The 22,494-nt window shown below is 35.0% G+C and overlaps 1 protein-coding gene and 1 long non-coding RNA gene across 3 annotated transcripts in view; one reads left to right on the top strand and one right to left on the bottom strand.

Moving 5' to 3' along the window:
* Positions 1-17,319, top strand: part of erc1a (ELKS/RAB6-interacting/CAST family member 1a) — a 27,010-nt gene extending 9,691 nt beyond the window's left edge. The window contains exons 5-19 of one of the 2 annotated variants that reach the window (XM_067436000.1): positions 427-582; positions 661-828; positions 908-1,075; positions 2,173-2,310; positions 2,503-2,643; positions 3,730-3,870; positions 4,907-5,100; positions 5,401-5,412; positions 6,843-6,930; positions 7,062-7,193; positions 8,412-8,572; positions 12,566-12,713; positions 12,947-13,048; positions 13,733-13,789; positions 17,160-17,319. In XM_067436000.1, coding sequence (XP_067292101.1) covers positions 427-582; positions 661-828; positions 908-1,075; positions 2,173-2,310; positions 2,503-2,643; positions 3,730-3,870; positions 4,907-5,100; positions 5,401-5,412; positions 6,843-6,930; positions 7,062-7,193; positions 8,412-8,572; positions 12,566-12,713; positions 12,947-13,048; positions 13,733-13,759 — 1,776 coding nt within the window. In that variant the 3' untranslated portion in view covers positions 13,760-13,789; positions 17,160-17,319. The remainder of the gene's footprint in view (positions 1-426; positions 583-660; positions 829-907; positions 1,076-2,172; positions 2,311-2,502; positions 2,644-3,729; positions 3,871-4,906; positions 5,101-5,400; positions 5,413-6,842; positions 6,931-7,061; positions 7,194-8,411; positions 8,573-12,565; positions 12,714-12,946; positions 13,049-13,732; positions 13,790-17,159) is intronic. The other variant, XM_067436001.1, reaches the window with a different exon arrangement.
* On the bottom strand, positions 9,371-22,494 carry LOC137064584 (uncharacterized). The gene is made up of 4 exons (XR_010901561.1): positions 22,371-22,494; positions 18,527-21,082; positions 17,459-17,644; positions 9,371-9,837 (listed from the first exon to the last, which is right to left on the bottom strand). It is a non-coding gene; the product is annotated as an uncharacterized lncRNA (long non-coding RNA).

Genomic DNA, 22,494 nt, shown 5'->3' with positions numbered 1-22,494 from the left:
TGTGAGTTGTTCAAACTAACCAATCAGACCAAACTTCCCCCACTTTACTAAAGGTGTGACACACATTTGGCCTACAGGCCTTTGGAATCTCATTGTCTTTAGGAATTCCAAATGGCCCTTCTGTTGTGAAAGATGGGGGTTGAAAACAGGAAAGCAAATGTCTTTGTTCAATTTTAAAAATCAAATATCTTTTATTATTTTCAATCCTTTTAACCCTCAGACCGGTGTCATTTTCCTTCTTCTGTCGATGATGTTAGGCAGGATGTGTGTTTCCTATAATGGAAGTAAACACTGCCCAAAAATTTTCTGCACAGCAGAAAAGTAGTGGACCATGCAACTTATGCAGTATATTCCAAGTTGCATATTGAAATTTGGCACATTGTGATTGGTTGACATAATTGACATCAAACCTATGACGTGTCTCAGGATTCTCAGATCGGTTCTCTAGAGCGGGGTCTCAGAGAGCTGGAGGACCAGGTCATGATGCTTCGATCCAGTAGCATGCTCAGCTGTGAAGAACGGCAGGAGGAGGCCAAGCAGATGGAGGTCTACCGCAACCACACCAAGTTCATGAAGAACAAGGTACTGCATGGTCTGCTTAAGAAGAACATGAGTAGTCTCACATATGAATAACAAATGTCAAACAATTATTTTATTTAGATGGACCAAGTTAAGCAAGATCTTTCCAGGAAGGACACCCAGCTCCTCGGCTTGCAGACCAAGCTTGAAACCCTGACTAACCAGTTCTCTGACAGCAAACAGCATATTGAAGTGCTCAAAGAGTCTCTGACTGCCAAAGAACAACGTGCTGCTATTCTACAGACAGAGGTATGAGAGCATACCAGCTGTTAGTCTTCACTCATCAAACCCTCAGACTCTCTGAACAATTTGCACAACTGTTTTGCAGGTGGATGCTCTGAGGTTGCGTCTGGAGGAGAAGGAGACCACGTTAAACAAAAAGAGTAAGCAAATCCAAGAAATGTCTGAAGAAAAGAGCACACTCAACGGAGAAATCCACGATCTGAAGGACATGCTGGATGTCAAGGAGCGTAAAGTCAACGTCCTTCAGAAAAAAGTGAGGGCTTGAGTCAACAATGCAAAGATTATTTATTTTACTTTTCATTACAGGAAACCGTTGATGACAATGATCAAAATGTTCTTCGAAATGTTACAAAATGTTATTATGTGTCAGAAATGAGTCACCCATCCACTATGCTTATAAATACAGAAATTACACAAGTCATACATAAAAAAATACATCTACGAGAACCTAATAATACAATTATAACTGTTTTAATACTGTTAATTAAGGATAATTAAACAGATAAACAGATAAACAGTTAAACAGATAATTAAGTGTGTGTATATATATATATATATATATATATATATATATATATATATATATATATATATATATATATATATATATATATATATATAGTAAAAAATAAATAAACACAACATTAATATATAAAATAAAATTAGTTAAAAAAAGTTAAAATAAAAGTAAAAAAGATTTAAAATAATAATAATAATAAAACACAAAGAAAATTTTATTAATTAATAAAAAAAACAAAAAAACAAAGTATGGTTATTCTAACTTATTCTCCTAGGCTAATATTATTGTTTCCTATATAACTTTAATAAAGAACAAAAATAAGAAAGACAATAAAAACAATCCTGAGTAAAATTACTTCCAAAATACAATGATTTAACAATAATTTCCACCAAAATAGCACAGTTATTGCTACTATAAAACCATAGTATATGAATACAGGGTTTATTATAACAACAATAAATATATTCATAGTATTTTGGCATAAAAATAAATTATAGATTATCATTGTAGTGTAGTTTTATATCGGCACATCATGCCTTTTTTTACACTAAAATACTTCAAACTTTTCAAATCAATTTTATGTCAAAATGATCCCGGTCTAAAAAAATATGTATCATACATAGATAAATTGCTACAGTATACATATTTTGACCGTGAATTACTTATATTACTTAATAGTAGTGGGGTAAAGTGTGTCAGATGATTTGGGGTAAGCTGTGCCAGTGGCTCAACTAATAGCCTTTCCTTCAAATACAGGAAATACTATTAAAAATACTCTTAGAAAAATGTACATTAAATGTGTGGATGTATATAAAAATCCTGTGTTTCAGATTGAAAACCTGCAGGAGCAGCTGAGAGATAAAGAGAAGCAGATGAGCAGCCTTAGAGAGAGGGTGAAGTCTCTACAGACAGACACCTCTAATACAGACACAGCCCTCACTACGCTGGAGGACTCACTGGCTGAGAAGGTGAGGATCACCTCCAGAGGACGCTATAACAAACCACCACACTACAGGACAAATCGCTGGTGCACTTCCAAATGGCATCGGCAGGGCCGTAATCTGGAGTCGGAACATCTGTGCTTAGAAATAAACATTTCATGTTCGTTGTACATGCTGTTTTTTTGGCCCTACTGTGTTAATGTGTCCACTTCTAAACAGGAACGTATTATTGAGCGTCTGAAGGAGCAACGTGACCGCGAGGAGCGAGAGAAAGCAGAGGAGCTGGACAGCAGTAAAAAAGAGCTGAGGGAGTTAAAGGAGAAAGTCAGCATGCTGCAGGGAGATCTGTCAGACAGAGAGGTTAGAGATAAACAAATAGTCCTGAAAGACATGCCATTAAAAGCACATTACATGATTATGATTTTTTTTTTTTGCTGTAGAAAAACATGCACCTCTGAATTGTGCACATTAATCTACACAAAAGTACGTGTTTAAATCTTTTGTCCTGTAAAAATATTTTAGATTACATTTACTTGAGAGCAAAATTGCTTAAGATATTAAAAGTTGTTTTCATAGAATATATTTAATAACGTTTATTTTTCTTACCCCACTGGCAAATAGATTTTAACATAAATCTAACAAGATATAGTGAGGTTTATTCTTAAAATTAGAAAATGTTATTGGCCAATGAGTTTGAGAAAAAAGAACTTAATTCAATGCAATTTTGCTCTCTAAAAAAAATTAAATAATAATAATAATAATAATAATAAACTAATAGAAATCAGATTTCTGAAACATCTTGTCACAATTTTGCATCTCTATTTTAAAGTGTAATTTTTAGATTGATAATTTTTTTAGTTTTTTAAATAGCTTTTGTTTTTAGATTTTCTATTTTAGTTACATTTAGTTACATATGTGCTTTTGTCAATTATATTAGTAGGTGTATTTTTATTTCAGTTTTAATTTTGTTTTAGTTTTTATTTCTATCCAGTAAGTAATTTTAAACAAACGTATTTCAGTTAATTGCAAGGGCAACAATTCTAATATTTGTTTAGTTTAAGTTTTTCATGTTTTTTTATTTCAATGGACAAAAAAGTTTTTAATAAAGTTAAATTTTTTAATTAAAGTTTTAGTCTTAGTTAACGATAAAAAACCTATGTTGTTTTAAGGATATTTAGATTTTTCTTTTTAAATGACTAATAAAGAAACGTTTTACATTTATTACAAAAATAAGGTCAGTCTTGATTTCTCTAATATGTATGTGTAAGGAAATAATTTAGAGAGATTTAAAAAAGAGATATCTGTGGAAAAGTAAGGTGGTAAACCTCAAAACATACAAGCATATATACTATGTGATAGGTTGGTTAAGTGCCTATCATGCAATGAGTACATGTATACTAAGAGTGTTTTATAGCTTGTATACCTCAATGCTAAGTTTGGTTTCAGACTTCTCTGCTGGATCTCAAAGAGCATGCATCGTCGCTGGCGTCATCTGGCCTGAAGAAAGACTCCAAACTAAAAAGCCTAGAGATCGCCCTTGAGCAGAGGAGGGAGGAATGCACTAAGCTTGAGAACCAACTGAAGAAGGTAAGCGAGAGTGTCCTACAATCCAAAACATACAATCCACTTGAGAAAAGATTGTAAACGTATTACGTATAAAAATAGAAAGTAAGCTAAAGTTCTTTAAATGGCATACTTTTTACAAATGCAATTTCCAGGCTTGGAGAAGTCTAGGAAATTAATAAAATAAAATAAAATAAAATAGTTTGGTAAAATGATTTGCTCTTCCGTAAAATATTCAATTGGCTAGATATTTCTTTTTGTGAGTGTATTTGTGGAGAAAAATTGTAGAATATTAATTGGAAATGTTTTTCACCAAAACAGAAATAATAATTTAAAGGGATTTAACCCCCCCAAAATATTTTGTTTGCCGTTCTAAGCTTACTTTCTTCTGTGGAAAGAAGATATTTTGAAGAATGTTGTTAACCAAACAGCTTCAGTTCTCATTGACGTCTATTGTATGGATAAATGGAAGTCAATGGGAACTAAAAGCGTTTGCTTTACAGAAAATGCATGCGTCTACATTACAATTTAAAGTGATTTTTTTTTATCAGAGGAGACTATGTCCAAGTTATGTATTTCAGAAATGTACATATACAAAGCACACAGTTAGCTAACAATGTATTATTAATCAATGCAATAATTTAAGGGGACAAACAATGGGCTCAATAAATTGAGAATACATGTTGTTAACAATAATTAGGGTATATAGAAGATTATCAACAACTTTAAAATCTTTTGTGTTCTGCAAAATAAATAAAGGTATAGAGGTTTGGAAAGACTTGAAGATAAGTAAATGATTGGGTAAACTAACCCTTTAAATCTGTTTATTCAAAAGTTTGGACATTATGTACTTAAATGTAATTTCATCCAGCCATCTACAATTAAAAAAAACAGGAAAGGTCACTGAAATACTTACAAAACAGTCCATAGTACAAGTATGTGATTCGAAATGTAGCCATTGTAAACTACAAAGGCAAAAACAAATGGGAGAGTAAGCATGGAGTTATATGTTTGAGTTTGTGCAAGTTGTGGGTGTGTTTATATCACGGTCATCTATTAGGTCCAGAGTGCCGCAGCAAATGCACAGGCCAATGCAGAGATATCCGAGCGGATTTCTTCACTCGAGGCTGATGTGGCCAGACACAGAGAGGACTCCGCCAAAGCCCAGGCTGAAGTCGATCGTCTATTGGACATCCTGCGTCAGATGGAGAACGAGAAGAATGACAAGGACAGAAAAATCACTGAGCTAGAGAGGTCAGTCTATTTCCCTGCTCACACCCCTTTTTTAAAATGTGATTATCTGTTGCATTGGTGTAGCAGTCAAAACGTGTTACGTCTTTATTCGTTTTTGCTGCCGTGTTTAAGCATCGCCGTCAAAACGTTTTCAGTGTCTGCGTTTGACGTGGCTGATGTTTTGACTGGGCTTCTCGCCCTCCCCTCTTAAATCTTGTGTTAAAGCACTGATGAAGTATTTTTTCTCACACTAAGCGGCCTTTGAACTTCTGCTTTTTGTCTCCTTCTTTTTCACTTTTTCACCTGGAAATGTGTACCTAGTGTGGCTTCCAGGTTAGTAGACACATGTGTACTTCCACACACATAAAAGTCCTCAAGAATTAAAATTTAAGCCTGTTATAGTTTTGTAGCTTTTAGTCAACTGCTAGTTTAACTTTTTTAATTTAAAAAGAGCAGAAATACGAAATACTAATTGCAAATTTCAAATTTGTCTTTTTAGGGATGCACCAATCTTAAAATTTTGGTCCATCATCATTTTTATGTTATGGCTGATGATAACCGATAAATTCAATACTATTTTGTCTAAATAAATTTAAAATAAAACACTAAAATCTATTTTAAATGCTACAAGTAAATTTAGGAATCCAAACATTATAACTTACAGTGTAAAAATGTATATTAATTTTGAAAGTTGTATATTCATTTAAAAAAACATTACATTTAACAGTAAGGAAAAATAAAAATAAGGAAAATAAGCATGAAAAATTAAATACATTATCTTTTTTTTTTTTTCTTTTTTTTTTAACTGCAAGTCACCACCAGCGTTCATTTTCACAAAAGTTTTATGGCCCCCAGAATATTTTGCTGTATCTGAACATGCAATATATCAAAAGAAAGAACAGACAAAAGAATAAAAAGAAGCAACATTTTGAGAAAAAGCATAGAAAATCACGTTTTTGTCAAAGACTACATCCAGATTGGATTCAGAATGATGATCAAAACATAGATGGACTAAACTGAGTCCATCAACACCCCTAATACTTACACAGTCCTATAGCTTGTTCTGGGTCGACATTTCATTCAGTAACATTAGGCAGTTTTGATTTATTGTTGGTTTAATGTCAGGTTTAAATGTTGATGATCACGTTATCTTAAAAATGCATCGTCTTACATACTATTGCTTTTTTCTGCATTTTCTTTACATGTGCTTTGATCAAGAGATTAAGTACTCTTTCAGAAGATGTATAATAGCGCCCGCTAGCGTATAACAGTGAATACACGGAAAGCCGGAAAATTCTGTCAATGGCAATGAAGCATTTTCTAACCAATCACGAAAATATCTGTCAATGGCGGGCAAAGAGTTAAATATCAGATACAATCACATGATCTCTAAAATATACTTGAAAGTAGCAATTTTTTAATTTATAGATGACATAAATAAACCATTTTGTTTATTTGTCCCATGGAAAGTTGCCTTCATCAAGCAATTTCATAGGGTTTTAAGTTTTAATTGCTCCTCCATATAATCGTTTTAGTCCGTTTTAGCTTTATGATTAGTACAAGAAAATTATTATACATGTGATCAGGCTTGGTGATATTTATTGGTCTATAATAAACCAGCTCTTTTTTTTTTTTTAGAGCTATTAGATAATGTTATAAACCCCTCAGCCCCCTCCACCCCAAAACTTTACCCCTCAAACTCTTCATTTGACTATATAATCCCAAAGAGTTCCTCTCACAACCAATTCATGTTTATGTTTCAGGCAAATGAAAGAGCAGAGTAAGAAGTCCTCTGGCAAACACAAGGAGCCACCAGGGAAGGGAAGAAATGTCAACGATGGCCCACAGCAGGTGAGACATACAGAGGGATAGTTATGACAGATTTGTCATAAGCTCCTCTGTTTTGACAGATCACTGTATATTTCCAACATTGTTAAACTATGCTGGTGTGCATATGATGAGCTGAGCCCTGTCTACCCCAGGAGTCCCTGCGGCAGAAGGCAGAGCGCATCGAGGAGCTGGAGGAGGCTCTCAGAGAGAGTGTTCAAATCACTGCCGAGAGAGAGATGGTTCTCGCACAGGAGGAGGCCGCACGAACCCACCAGGAGAAACAGGTCAACACTACAGTGCTTATTAGCAAAATTACAAATGTTCAGAATTGACTAGTAAATGTGTTATTGGAGTAAATAGTTGACTATTTCTTTAAAAAATATTTTCAACTTGATATGCCGTCTTGAAAATGTTCTTGACACAAGATGCTCAAAATAATTTAATAATTAGTTATTAGAGACGTCTTTCTGCATGTGTGCAGATGGTGATGGTGCTTTTAAGGAGATGAATTTAAAGACTTAACTTCTCTAAAAGTGTTTAACAAAGAAAAAAGTCTAAAGCTAAATCACAACATGCTGCTTGCACTGTGTGTGTGTGTATATGATAACCTGAATATATGAGGAAGTCAGCTTTAATTAAAGTAATTTCTAGACCTAGAAACATTAGGTGAATTAAAAAAATTCATTGGCATTTTGGCCAAGCTCTAAAATTATTTATCTGTATAAGAAAACCAAAAGTGGTATTTAAATTTGTAACTGCGTTCCCTTACTGGAGAAACCAGCTCATACCAGGTTAAGTTGGTCATGCTGGTTTTTGGAACATGGGAGCCAGTTTTTTTTTTTGCTGGTCCAAGGTAATTTACCAGCACTAACAAGCTTGACCAAGATGTTCATCCAGGACAAACTCTGCTATCTTATGAATATCTAGACCAGCAAGAAAATAGTTAATACCACCAGAAGCCAGTTTTACCTGGATTTTCCAGTAGAGATTAGCTGATTTAAAATCAAAACATTTAGGATCAGTTTCAGGATCAATCAATGTGGTTGTCATGATATGGTCATGATATGTTAGTTAAAGTGTGGTTATATTAATGATAATCTGGAAACATTTCATATGAAAAAAAGACCATTGTCAATAGTGTAGCGATGAAGCACTGCTCAAAAAGAAGTAACATTTTAAAACAATCAGCATTTTGTTGGTCAAAATGGCAAGTTTACATGATCTTAGATCTAAAAATTGTAATGTAGAAACATGCTTTTTTTTAAAGCTGCTTTGAAACTATATGTATTGTGAAAAGCACTATTGAAATATGAATCTCTTGCGTGGAAAAATCTTTGACCCTCACGCACCATTTCCAATTGCATGGATTCCAATTGAAATCACTGGATTTTGCATGCAAAAATTCCCCAAACAATGGTTACAACAGGACTGCATCTTTGGTTTGTGAAATACAGAATAAACAATAATAAAAGAGATTTACCTTTTGTCTATTTCCTAAAAAGATGGAAGAGTTGCTTGGAGCGATGGAGAAGGTCAAGCTTGAGCTTGAGTCCATGAAGGCCAAGATGTCATCCACCCAACAGTCTCTGGCTGAGAAAGAAGCTCATCTGACCACACTAAGGGCAGAGAGGAGGCGACATCTGGAGGAAGTGCTGGAGATGAAGTACGCTACCAGCTTTTTTTTTTACATCCTACCATAACAGTGCTTGCAAAAAGTTTGAAAGCTTTAGTAAAGACTGAAAGAACGAAGAGGGTTTGAATATTTTGTTAAATTAGATAACTAATTTGTCACAGGAAACCTACAGGTCATATTCTTTCACATAGGTTAACACAGCCAAAACAAAGTGTTCCTTAATATCTTTATCTTGTTTTATACATCAGTACATCAAGACTTTGTACTTCAACTTTGCTTTGGCCTTCATAGCAGCACAAAAAACAATAGTGCTATTCAGATTTTTAACCAATGATATACAAAAAGCTGGCAACAAAACGATATTAGAACACTTTCATCCTATAATAATGAATGAAGCTGCTAGTTATATCTGAGCAGAGTGTGAGCTCTCAGAGTTCTTCTATTATTATCAAAAAAGGGACTACAATGCAGTATAAATCTCTTATTTACACCGTATCTTGTTTTGTTGCATCACTTGGTTGCGTTCTACGAACTCTTAAAAGTAGTTTCCAAAAATGGGATTTTCACAGTAATGAAACGAAAACATTTTGGGTTCCCCAAAGAAAGGACATAATTTCTAATGAATTATTTAATTAATGAATCTCTTTTAAACTATAAAGAACCATTTATGCAATGGAAAGGTTCCATGGATGTTAAAGGTTCTTCATGGGACCATCAATAATAATAAAGAACCTTTATTTTTAAGAGTGTATTGGATGTTAGGCCATCTACAAAAATAAAATAATAGTGGTCTATTGATTTGGTACAGTTTGACCTTATCAAAATAATTATTTAGCAATCATAATCTTCATTACTTATTAACTTGTACAATATAACATGCAGGAACAGCTACAAACAGCTCGTTGTAAATATTTAAAGAATATAGCATCTTCATCTTCTATTCATGCAAGAGACACATTTGCTACACGTTATGCACATGAATTTAAGATGATTAAGGTTTTCTAATTATCTAATTCTAATTAGCTTTTTCAGATAATAACCAAATAACCATCTTTTATCAGATTTATTCTGAGGTCACTTTGGCAAGCTGTAATGTTAATAATATAAATCAAGTAATACAGAGTAAACCTAAATAAACATCATGACAGAAAAATAGGCTGTAAAACTTTTAGTGAGTATATGTTTTTCGTATCATGTATTTGTGCAGATCATAAATGCAGAGGATGATTCATTCTGCACGTGGCTTGTTCGGTGTGCTATTTCTGTCTCCATACTTCAGCCGTGCTCATGGGAATCTGTAGAAAAACTGAGAATAAACAAGCTATTTCTGTCATTGAGACAATTACGCACAGTCATTTTGACAAAATCCATATTCCACAGAGATGTTTTGTACTTGTTAAAGCACACCTCCTTTAAGCTGCTCTTATGAGTTTTGTAAGAGGCCTGGTCATTGTCAATGAGGTCAGCTGCTTCGAAGAAGATTTCCACAATACTACCGTAAAGTGCTGTTTGACATTAGGCTTTGACTTCTAATCCTTTAAAGCCTGGGTTATTTTAGTTTTTATAATGTCATTTAAATGTTTGTATTTTTGTTCTTAAAGTGCCCCTATTCTGCTATGTTAAAGGCTCCTGCTTTTTTGGAGGTCTCCTACAACAGGTTTACATGCATCAAATGTCAAAAAACACTTTCATTTTCTTATAATATACAGGTTCTGGTCATATAATTAGAATATCATCAAAAAGTTGGTTTATTTCACTAATTCCATTCAAAAAGTGAAACTTGTATATTATATTCATTCATAACACACAGACAGATATATTATTATTTTTTTTAATTTCTTTTAATTTTGATGATTATAACTGACAACTAAGGAAAACACCAAAAAATATCTCAGAAAATTTGAATATTGTGAAAAGGTTCAATATTGAAGACACCTGGTGCCACACTCTAATCAGCTAATTAACTTAAAACACCTGGCTTTTAAATGGTCTCTGAGTCTAGTTCTGTAGGCTATACAATCATGGGAAGACTGCTGACTTGACAGTTGTCCAAAAGACGACCATTGACACCTTGCACAAGCAGGGCAAGACACAAAATGTAATTGCAAACGAGACTGGATGTTCACAGAGCTCTGTGTCCAAGCACATTAATAGACAGGCAATGGGAAGGTAAAGATGTGGTAGAAAAAAGTGTATAAGCAATAGATATAACCGCACAGTGGAGAGGATTGTGAAACAAAATCCATTCAAAATGTGGGGGAGATTCACAAAGAGTGGACTGCAGCTGGAGTCAGTACTTCAAGAACCACTACGCACAGACATGGGTTTCAGCTGTCACATTCCTTGTGTCAAGCCACTCTTGGAACAACAGACAGCGTCAGAAGCATGTCGCCTGGGCTAAAGACAGAAGTGCTGCTGAGTGGTCCAAAGTTATGTTCTCTGATGAAAGTTAATTTTGCAGGGTAAGAAATCAGGGTCACAGAGTCTGGAGCAAGAGAGGAGAGACACACAATCTATGTTGCTTGAGGTCCAGTGTAAAGTTTTCACAGTTAGTGATGGTTTGGGGTGCCATGTCATCTGCTGGTGTTGGTCCACTGTGTTTTCTGAGGTCCAGGTCAATGCAGCCATATACAAGGAAGTTTTAGAGCACTTTATGCTTCCTGCTACTAACCAACTTTATGGAGATGCAGATTTCATTTTCCAACAGGACTTGGCACCTGCACACAGTGCCGAAGTTCAAAGTACAGTGCCAGTACCTGGTTTAAGGACCATGGTATTCCTGTTCTTAATTGGCCAGCCAACTCGACTGACCTTAACACCATAGAAAATCTATGGAATATATGTAGAGGAAGATGCGATATGCCAGACCCAACAATGCAGGAGAGCTGAAGGCCACTATCAGAGCAACCTGGGCTCTCATAACACCTGAGCAGTGCCACAGACAGATCGACTCCATGCACAATTTAAAACAAAAAAATACTTATTTTGAATAGCTGGAAGAAAATATATATACCTCAACAATTATTCATACTTACAGGTTGTGATTCTGAGGAGCAAGCTGGTCCAAATAAAGTGGGTACTGACCCATCTTTCAAGAGCAAGCGTTTTGCGAATCCTGCGCTGAACTCAAGATTTGAGAAGCAGTCGTCAGTAAAATTATGTGTTTGCAGGCGGACAAAGTACAACATAGGTGGGCATTAGGCAAATGGATTTGAGATGACAGTTACAATTACAGATGACTCATATAGGTGGTTTAGAGTCAATTTCTTTCTTTTGGGAGACAATAACTTTATTTATCATGCATTTTCGACAGACCGTTTACATTCATAAACAGCTACAATACACACTGCATGAAAGGGAATATTCAAAAAAACATAATGGGTAGCTTTAAGTTTAATATGTTTAAATATGTAAAAGAAAAATCTGTAAAATATCCAAAAACCACTAGGACAGTGTTATATATTTAGTTCAGTCGAGTACTTACAATATCCCAAATGTTTCCAATTATTTGTAAATTGTGAAATAATTGCTATTTTAACCAAAAAGCCATGACTGAGGTAGTCATCTGCCAATTGCATCATATCTGCGTTACCCTCGGTTTCCGGTTTGCAGAAACGCTCATAACGCTCAGAAACGCTCATATTTTGCAGAAACACTCATAACAATTTTTAACATACTCAAATATATCTAATATGATAAACAGAGCTGCTTTACCTCATACTCATGAATGGAAAGGCGGAAATGGCGCCGGCGACTGTGGCGTAATAAAACAATGATTACAAACAATGATAAACATGATTTCTGCCCGAGTCCTATCTTGAATTCTTTTCTAACAGCTGTGAGGTGAAGACCAAACATCCTAAGATTCTCAAACTCAAACTTGGCATCATCAAACTACGCCTTTGTTTCGAATAGGTGACCTCTAGCAGACGGAAAAGTTACATAGTGCACCTTTAATAATAATAATATAAATATAGATATGTTTTGAATATTTGTATAACCTTAGACAATTGTAATTCACAGACAGGAGGCTCTGCTGGCAGCCATAAGTGAGAAAGATGCTAACATAGCCTTGCTGGAGCTATCTTCATCCAAAAAAAAGAAGACACAAGAGGAAGTGGCTCAGCTGCGGAGAGAGAAAGATCGTTTGGTGCAGCAACTCAAACAGCAGGTACGGACTGCGTCACAAGGCTCAGAGCGTTTGCTTTAAATCATTGATCATAGAGTTGCTGGAGAACTGGAAAGGTCTAGACAAAATACATCTTTGTTTTGACTGGTGAATGCAAACAAAGTCTATTGATGTGTTTGTTTTAACTGATCTCTTCTTGACCCCCTAACCTTTCGCTTTCATCCGTTTCTGCCCCCCTTTCTTTCCTTACATCTGTGCCTCCTCTTTTCTCCTAGACACAGAACCGCATGAAGCTCATGGCCAATAATTACGACGATGGCTACTTGAAAACGCCACCTGACCAAACCAACCACAAACCTCCAAAATCACCCGATCAGGTCACAATCCGGTCCTCTACAAACATCAGAAAAGTGTTAAAGGGACAGTTCACCCCAAAATGAAAATCCTGTCATCATTTACTCACCTTCATGATATTCATTTTTGGGTGAACTGTTCCTTTAAAATGGTTTACTACTGTCATCAGCTTTTTTTCTTCTTCAGTGGAAATTCAATATGGCTGAATATTAAATAATTATACCATTGCTGTATTTTGCTTATCTCATATTCATAGGAGCTTAATCTTAACAGCAAACCAAAGAAAGACAAATTGGAGGTGTGGTCAGTTTCATACTTGTTAATAAAATATTAATATTAGAAACTGAGTTGGAAACGGATGCTCAATTGTCCATTTCCATTGCAGTCCCGTTCTCATAATTGAAATGGAGCTGCCCTCATCTCCAACGCAGACGCTATCATTTCCTTTTTACTGCCTTCATATTGATCATAACTTCTCAACCCTATGGATTTTATTCTTATTCATGACTGTAGAAATCGCCCCTAAGCGCAGATCCAGGATCAGTTTCCCTTAGACCTCGCAATGTAATATTTAACATCAAAGACATTGAAAGCTGATCCTGCGTCTGCGCTTACGGGTCACTTCTACTTGGATATATTCGCATACTAACCTGATCTTTTTTCCCATGCTGCACTTGGCTAAAACCCTGCCATCTCTTAACCAATAGGATGATGAGGAGGGCATTTGGGCATAGCCTCACTGGCAGCCATTTTGTTTTAGAAGGGTGAGCATTTCTTTGATGGACATGTAAAAGCCAATCTCAGCTGCCCTGTTCCTCCCCATGTGACATCAAACCCTGCCTGTCTCGCTGTGCCTGTTTGAGATTGTTGACCATGTCATAGCAGTGCAAACGTGCTTCTCAAGTTTTTTATTAGCAAATATTTTGAGCACATACATTTTTGTTTTGATATAAAACTTGCAAATATAACTTATTTAAAATTGCACTGCTATGAAATAGTCTACAAATCTCATTTCCTCTGGTTTTGTTTTTTCCCTCCCTTTTTAAGCCTGTTATCTCTATGTATGGTTTTGTGGTTAAACATAATCCCAGATGGCGCATTAAGACTGTAAAGTTTCCACACTCTCTCTGCTCTCACCAGATTCAATTCCTCCTCCAAAAAAAAAACAAACTTGTATGTTAATCATGCTCATAAGAACTTTTTAGATATCAGGGTTTCAGTTAATAAAATTAAACAAATACAAAACAATAAAAAATAAAATAAAAAAAATGTGTATATAAACTTAAGAAAAAATGTCCTGTATAAAAATAACTAAATGTACATGTGAGTTTTGAGGCCTCATTGAGAACCCGTGATTCAAAATCAAATTTTACATATTTAAAAAAATATCTGAAATGTATACACTACCGTTCAAAATTTTGGGGTCTTTCTTTTTAAAAAAGAAATTAATAATTTTATTCCATAAAGATGCATTAAACTGATCAAAAGTGATAGTAAAGATTTTAGAATGTCTTTTAGAATGTCTGAAGTATCATGTGACACTGAAGACTGGAGTAATGATGCTGAAAATTCAGATTTGCATCACATGAATAAAAAGAAAAGTTATTTTAAATTGTAATAATATTTCACAATATTACTATATATATATATATATATATATATATATATATATATATATATATATATATATATATATATATATATATATATATATACAGTCCCTTGCGAAAGTATTCGGCCCCCTTGAACTTTGCGACCTTTTGCCACATTTCAGGCTTCGAACATAAAGATATAAAACTGTAATTTTTTGTGAAGAATCAACAAAAAGTGGGACACAATCATGAAGTGGAATTAAATTTATTGGATATTTCAAACTTTTTTAACAAATCAAAAACTGAAAAATTGGGCGTGCAAAATTATTTGGCCCCTTTACTTTCAGTGCAGCAAACTCTCTCCAGAAGTTCAGTGAGGATCTCTGAATGATCCAATGTTGACCTAAATGAAGAATAAGGAACACACCAGGCAGATCCGAGATACTGTTGTGGAGAAAATTAAAACCGGATTTGGATACAAAAAGATTTCCCAAGCTTTAAACATCCCAAAGAGCACCGTGCCAGCGATAATATTGAAATGGAAGGAGTATCAGACCACTGCAAATCTACCAAGACCTGATCGTCCCTCTAAACTTTCAGTTCATAAAAGGAGAAGACTGATCAGAGATGCAGCCAAGAGGCCCATGATCACTCTGGATGAACTGCAGAGATCTACAGCTGAGGTGGGAGACTCTGTCCAAAGGACAACAATCAGTCGTATACTGCACAAATCTGGCCTTTATGGAAGAGTGGCAAGAAGAAAGCCATTTCTTAAAGATATCCATAAAAAGTTTAGTTTAAAGTTTGCCACAAGCCACCTGGGAGACACACCAAACATGTGGAAGAAGGTGCTCTGGTCAGATGAAACCAAAATTGAACTTTTTAGCAACAATGCAAAACGTTATGTTTGGCGTAAAAGCAACACAGCTCATCACCCTGAACACACCATCCCCACTGTCAAACATGGTGGCGGCAGCATCATGGTTTGGGCCTGCTTTTCTTCAGCAGGGACAGGGAAGATGGTTAAAGGTGATGGGAAGATGGATGGAGCCAAATACAGGACCATTCTGGAAGAAAACCTGATTTTTGTTGACCTTGATTTGTTAAAAAAGTTCGAAATATCCAATAAAATTCGTTCCACTTCATGATTGTGTCCCACTTGTTGTTGATATATATATAGTGTATATATATATATATATATATATATATATATATATATATATATATATATATATATATATATATATATATATATATATATATATATATATATATATATATATACACTAAGCTCAATTTTTGGAGGTGAAATTAATAAAAGTTATTGTTTTTGTTTTTTATGAATAATGTTATCCTAATAAATAATATGACAACAACTTTTTGAAATATCACAATTCTGGATTTAAATGAACAAATTACAAGAAACGGCATAAATAAATATAATCGAACAAAGACACAAATGAAATAGTGCTTGAAGGTTTTCAGGGAGGTCTAACAGTAATATTTAGGAAAGAAACACTATAGAAATTAAATAAAGTAATCAAATGTAAAATAACACTGCGTAGTCTTTAATGTATACCATAAATATAGATTAATCAGTCTTAAAGCTACAAAAGTTATTCAGTCTAGAGCAGTGATTTAATCTTTATCTTTGTCTTTAGTTGTTTGTTTAATGCTAATGACAGACAGCAGCAGGTTTATTAGGCTGCAGTCACTTTTAGACCTGTTGCACATGACGGGTCTGACACATCACATTTTCTCCAAATTCTTTACATTTCTTTGGGACTTTTAACTGACGAGGATACGCCAAAAATGGCATTTTGACATAATTTTGTGTTTTTGTCCAATCAAGCATAAAAAGACACAAAAGAGAACTTACATCTATCTGTGAAGTGGATTTCTGTGTTTTTCGGTTGTTATGTATGTATGTACAGTTTTAACCAACTGTTAACTGACAAGATTAGAATGCTGAATGATTAAACCTAATTAAATTAGAATGGACAAGTGATTTTGAACAGCACTGTGTTTGTGTGTTTTAATTCTTTGTTTTGCATTCCAAACCTTGCAGGCATTAAGTATATCAATTTGAGTTGGTCTGGAGATTACTGCACATGCCAGTTTGCTGTCAGTTTACAGAAACATCAACTAAATTAATGAGGACAGCTTATTATCAGTATTTAACTAAACCAATGTTTACTGGAAGTTAGAATAAGGGACGATATCAACAAAAATCACATTAAGAGACAGCATAATAACATGCCTTTGGGCAAGAGCCCACCCAAGCAAGAACAAAAAACTGTCACAATAATATAACTATATGAAATCTTAGGGTTTTGGGGTAATGTCTTGTCTCGTCGTGTCTAAAAAGCATGTGTTTGCATGCCAAAATATGTCTTTTCAAAGCACCGTGCTGATAGAAATGATGTGCTTGCATTGAACAATATCAGCCCCGGCAAGCTCAAGTTTGCAGACGCATGAGAACAGACTGTCTGTTTCCCATAATCCTTTGTTCTGTGGTAGTGACAGTCTCTCTGCTCTGTAGACAAGATCTGGGCGGAGAGCTACAGTGCACAGGAGCTCTACACTGGCCACCTGATAATCCCGTACAACCACCCCAAAACCCTTTACTTACAGAATCAACTCAGCCCACATCTCATCACACCAGTTACCCAGGACCCACCGTCAGTGACGACACACACATTTTCACAGGTAACACTCATATATTTCATCATAAAAAAAGTGAAATCATGTATTTTTATGCAACCTGTAATTTATCATTTATGTTGTCAAAAATTTGCAACGTAAATCTGAAAGTAATATAATTTAATTGTTATATCAGACCTTCTTAAGCCGCTTTTCCACTGTCGAGTAGAACGGTTCTAAGAACTGTAAGGAACGGTTCCAGTTATATTCCCACTGGCACGGCAAGAGTTTTCAGCACGATTGGTTAATGGTAGAATGCGTGTAGCGATGTCGCCTCTCATGATTGGTGGCTTGTCTGTTGCCTGATTGGTAGTTTCTCTGTAGCTAGCCAAGCATGATTTGAGAAAAGTAAACAAGTTAATAAGAAAATTAAAAGAAACATGGTTGCTATTTACATCTCATATCATAAGTAAACATGCATTACCAACTCAACGACTGACACATTGGTATTACATTCCAAAGAGCGGGCGTTATTTGCCAAACAATGGAAAACAAAACCATATCCGTACCGAATGGAACGGTTAAACAACGGTTTAGCCAAATGTTGGAAAAGCAGCTCTACTTTCTAGTAATTTTCTAGGTGTCCAAAAGTCAATCAAAATTTTTTATGTTATTGCTTATAACTACAACCTATTTCCATCACATCAAATTTATGGCATAAAAAGTTGATATACCAAGTCAAAATTATGACAAAAACTATTGACAAAAATTTAATTTGAAGTTTTTGATAGGACAAATTCAGACATTTTGTAATTAAGTTGAGATTAAGATGAAGATATAAGCATGACATACATCCATTCCTAATTTATTTCACAATTATGAGATAGGATTATGAGACTTATATTCGACTTTTTTTGTAAAGGTTAACCTTTTATAAGTTCAACTTTTTTATAATTTACCAAAACTATTATTTTTATATAGTGGAAATGGGCTTCTGATGTGATGGTGAAATTAAAAAAAAAAGTGTTATTTTAATACAAATTAATTATTTTAAAAAACTAACAATAAAATAAAAAAAGTAAAAGTAATCAAGCTGCTGACCTGCACACACATTATTATTTTAATATTTATGTGTATTTTGTAAATATTATTTGACTTTACAAATATCAGGCAGATTATTTGGAATTAAACAATATTCACACTGAAGTTAAAATGTTTCAAATGAAAATTATACAGGTATCAAAACATATGATTTGATTCACATACTTGTACTTCTTTCTGGGTTTTAGTGGGAGCCTGGGATGGTGAGTCAGTGTGGAGCTTCAGATAGGATCCTTGGAGCCTGCTCTGGCCCTCCAGAACCTAACTGGCCATGATCGAACCCTCCAGCTTCCTCCACTGTCTCTCTGCCCTCACCTCTCACATGAACTAAACCGGAGCCCTCGAAGAGTCTGTAACAGTCTGTAGTCTTAATACTGGTGCAGCATTAAAAATATGCAGTGTTAGTTGAGTCGTGAATGCAATTTTAATTTCGTTCTCTTGATATGTCATCATGGTTGAGTAAAAAAACTGATTTAGAATGTTAACCTGATCAATGGGTGGTGCTATATAAACATAACTGAATGCCAAACTGTTGTTAAACAATTAAAAAAGTGTTATGCTAATTTAACTGCACTCAGTATTAAGACTATTGGACCTTTTCTGCGTTTAGGTAGCGTCTTGCACTGGTTATACTTCAATGGATGACCCTTCCTCTTTACCGAAAACCTATAAGACACCTTCAAGAGCATGATGTAAACATTTATAGATAGTGATGTCTATTTGTCAAACCTGACGGCAAGTCAGTGGAAAAAAATCAGGTTCTATATGTCCTTTAATTCCAATTAACAGCTGCTACATGGAATAGACAAAGCATATGAAAACAGTTTGCAGTGCTCATGAAGGAGTCATCGAGGGGTGTGAACCGCAAGAAATTACGGTTCGCGCTTACTGAGACTATAGTTGTTTTCTAGCAGCTCTTAGAGAGGACATTGTAGGCTCCCAAATATCTTCATATCATATCCTGATAACCAGTTTCTGAGAGCTCATTGCTGGTTTTATGTACTCTCATAAACATGGATATCATTGTGTGTCTCTCTCTCTCTCAAAGTGGATTTTTTTATGTTGCATTTGTGGCCTATTGTCTTTGTGTATTAAAATTACAATAAAAAAATGGATAGTCCACAAAATAAAAAAACTAAACAAATCAGACAAAACAATTAAAATGAAAACAAGAGATGATCAAATAAGACACGGGTATGGGTGTTCTGAATTTGTATAAATGTGTATGTATATAAATATGTATTATCAGTGTTTTCACTCTCTGAAGTTTTCTTTCACTGCTTGCGTTGGGATTTGTTTGTGCATTCTGGACCAATGAAATTTCACAGTGGCTGCCGCAATTTTTAGTTTTCTAATGTTTTCAAAAATCTGGGTCTGGTTTACAAACACTTTAAATGCTTTATTTTGAGATTTGAGGCTATTTTGCAGCTGTTATGCAGCAGTGGCCAATTTTTCCTTTCAACCGAAATAGATTAATGGAATAGAGAAGAAATTGAAAAATTAAAATGATTTGTATGCTCTACTCTGTCCGTGTGACACACTCTATACTCTGTGTCCCACGGCGAAAAAGTCAGCGATTGGCAGAGTAAATTAACATCTGTTTTAAATTGCAGCCGACTTAACATGGACTACATGTCATGTTTTATTCATTTGCAGCTTAAAAAACTAGACTACACTAAATTATTTCAACCCACCCTGTCATCTTAATGATACAATAGTAGTTCACCCCAAAAATTACAATTATGTACATTTTAAAAAGTGATCAGTGAACTTGTGTAATTGAATTAACTTGAGAAAATTAAGTTGAAGTGGAATTGTCAAGTTCACAACTTCAAAAAATAAGTTTACAACTTAATCAGGCAATTCCTTTTTTTTTTTAAGTTAAAGGATTAGTCCACTTCAAAATGAAAATGTCATTATATTTCACTCACCCCCATCTCATTCAAGATGTTCATGTCTTTCTTCAGTCGAAAAGAAATTCAGTTTTTTGAGGAAAACCTCAATTCAATTCCAGGATTTTTCTCCATATAATGGTTTTCAATTGCAACCAACAGGTCGAAGGTCCAAATCAATGCAGTTTCAAAGGGCTTCGAAGGGCTTTAGAGGTCTCTGCACGATCCCAACCGAGGATTAGGGTCTTATCTAGCCAAACCATTGGTCATTTAAAAAAAGAAATGTAAACATTTATATACATTTTAACCTCAAATGCTCAACTTGTGTACATAGCCACTGGGGTTCTGCATTTGCATGACGCCATCATGGTAAAAGGTCACGCACGGCCAAGTGTTAAAACGAAAGTGCAAAGACTAAATCAAACCCCCTTTACAAAAATAAAAGTAAAACAACCATGTCGGACAATTTTAAGTTGGAGGAAAACATGAGATGGAGTTTTTTGGCACTTGGTCGGTATTTCCTCCTACATCACGTGTGACCTTTCCGACTAAAATTTAAAATTTGAAGTTAAATAGTAACCAATGGTTACTGCTAGATATGACTCTCAGCTGCAAAGCCCCTTGAAACTGCATTGATTTGGACTTTCAACCCATTGGTTGCAATTGAAAACTATTTTAAAATCCTGTAATGTTTTCCTCAAAAAACAATTTCTTGTTTTATTTTTTCATTTTGACATTTATTAATCCTTTAAGTCAACTGATCACTTTTTAAAGTGTAGTTATTTTGACTTTTTGTGACAATAAGTATAATCCTTTGTGATCTCTCATGCTGCACTTCTGACTAGAGTTTAGATTCTCTGCCCGAGCCCGAACCCGAACCTGACCCGAACCGACCCGCGGGCCGGGTCGGGCTGAGATTTCCCTGCACTATCCTCGGGTCGGGTTGGGGCCGTGATCAAGCATTTTTGTTTTTTTTTAATCATTAGCCTACTTTACTAGTCTAATTGGGTGGGCAGAAAGCTATGCTATAATCAGAAATTATATATATTTAGCAAAGTAAGAACTAATACAACAACTAAGAAACAAATGTATAGGCTACAAAGCTGCACAAGTCAGGATTAGTGTAAAAATGCGTGTTAAACTCACAGCTCGAGCAGTGATGGAGCGCAGCATTATAAACAGAAACGCTCTGAGTCAAGAGCTGCTCGTGAACACTGCACTTTGCTTAATTAAATATCTTCGAATCGTTTTGTTTAAAAGTGGTCATTTAAAGCTTTCTATACGCATATTTCTCATGTCTGTGAGGCAAGTATAGCCTGCTGAGTTTCGGTTTATTAATGAGACGCGCGCTCCAGTGCATGAGGAATGAAAGCGATCACTCCCACGACTTCACCTCATAATTTTATTCTGCTATTTGCTTTTTATTTATTAAATCCAGGCAATTGGTCTAAGAAACCTTTTTTAAAATTAAGATACAATTTAAACAAAACGAAAAAAATGATTTCAACAAAACAAAACTTAATATTAGACTAAATATAACCACCAAAATCATTTCTGACCCACTCGCATCTTTTCACTCATCATAATCAGATGAAACATGTAAAAATAATATTATAATATTTAAACATAAATATGAAGGAAAAAACACATTGTTTAATGGCAACAACAAAGTAAGCTACAGATAAATGTCTGAGCTGGATTTGAGCAAAGATCAGTTTACCGGTGAGCGGGTCATGAGCGCGCGCCTGCGGATTATTGAGCGGAGTCAAGTCAACTTTATTTATAGCCTATAGCGCTTTTACAATGATGATTGTTTCAAAGCAGCTTCAAAGTGTTAAACATGACAATATTGCAACAAAATGTTATTCGGCTGTACAGTCGCTGTGGAGAAAACTGAAAACTAAATGTAGTTTTATCATGAGCCTCACCAGTCCGCTTCGCTGCGCTTTGCTCATTACAGGCTCGTTCTCATCAAACGCCCACGTATTGAACAATGGTCGGGTTTAAATCGGGCTCGGGCTCATAATTACAGTTAATGTCTCGGGCCGGGCCGGGCTCGGACACATCGTGCACGGGCTCGGGTAGGGTCGGGCTTGATTTTTTGAGCCCGATCTAACCTCTACTTCTGACACACCATCCCAGACTTTTTGTAAATATGATTCCCAAAATATTATTTTTCATATTTATTAAATTACAATAGTGTTATTTCAGAATTTTGTGCAGATTGGAAGGTTGAAGCCC

Source organism: Pseudorasbora parva, chromosome 25 (assembly GCF_024679245.1).
Source record: "Pseudorasbora parva isolate DD20220531a chromosome 25, ASM2467924v1, whole genome shotgun sequence".
NCBI lineage: Eukaryota > Metazoa > Chordata > Actinopteri > Cypriniformes > Gobionidae > Pseudorasbora > Pseudorasbora parva.
Note: the sequence above shows the minus strand (reverse complement) of the source record. Positions and strands in the feature narration are given on the sequence as shown.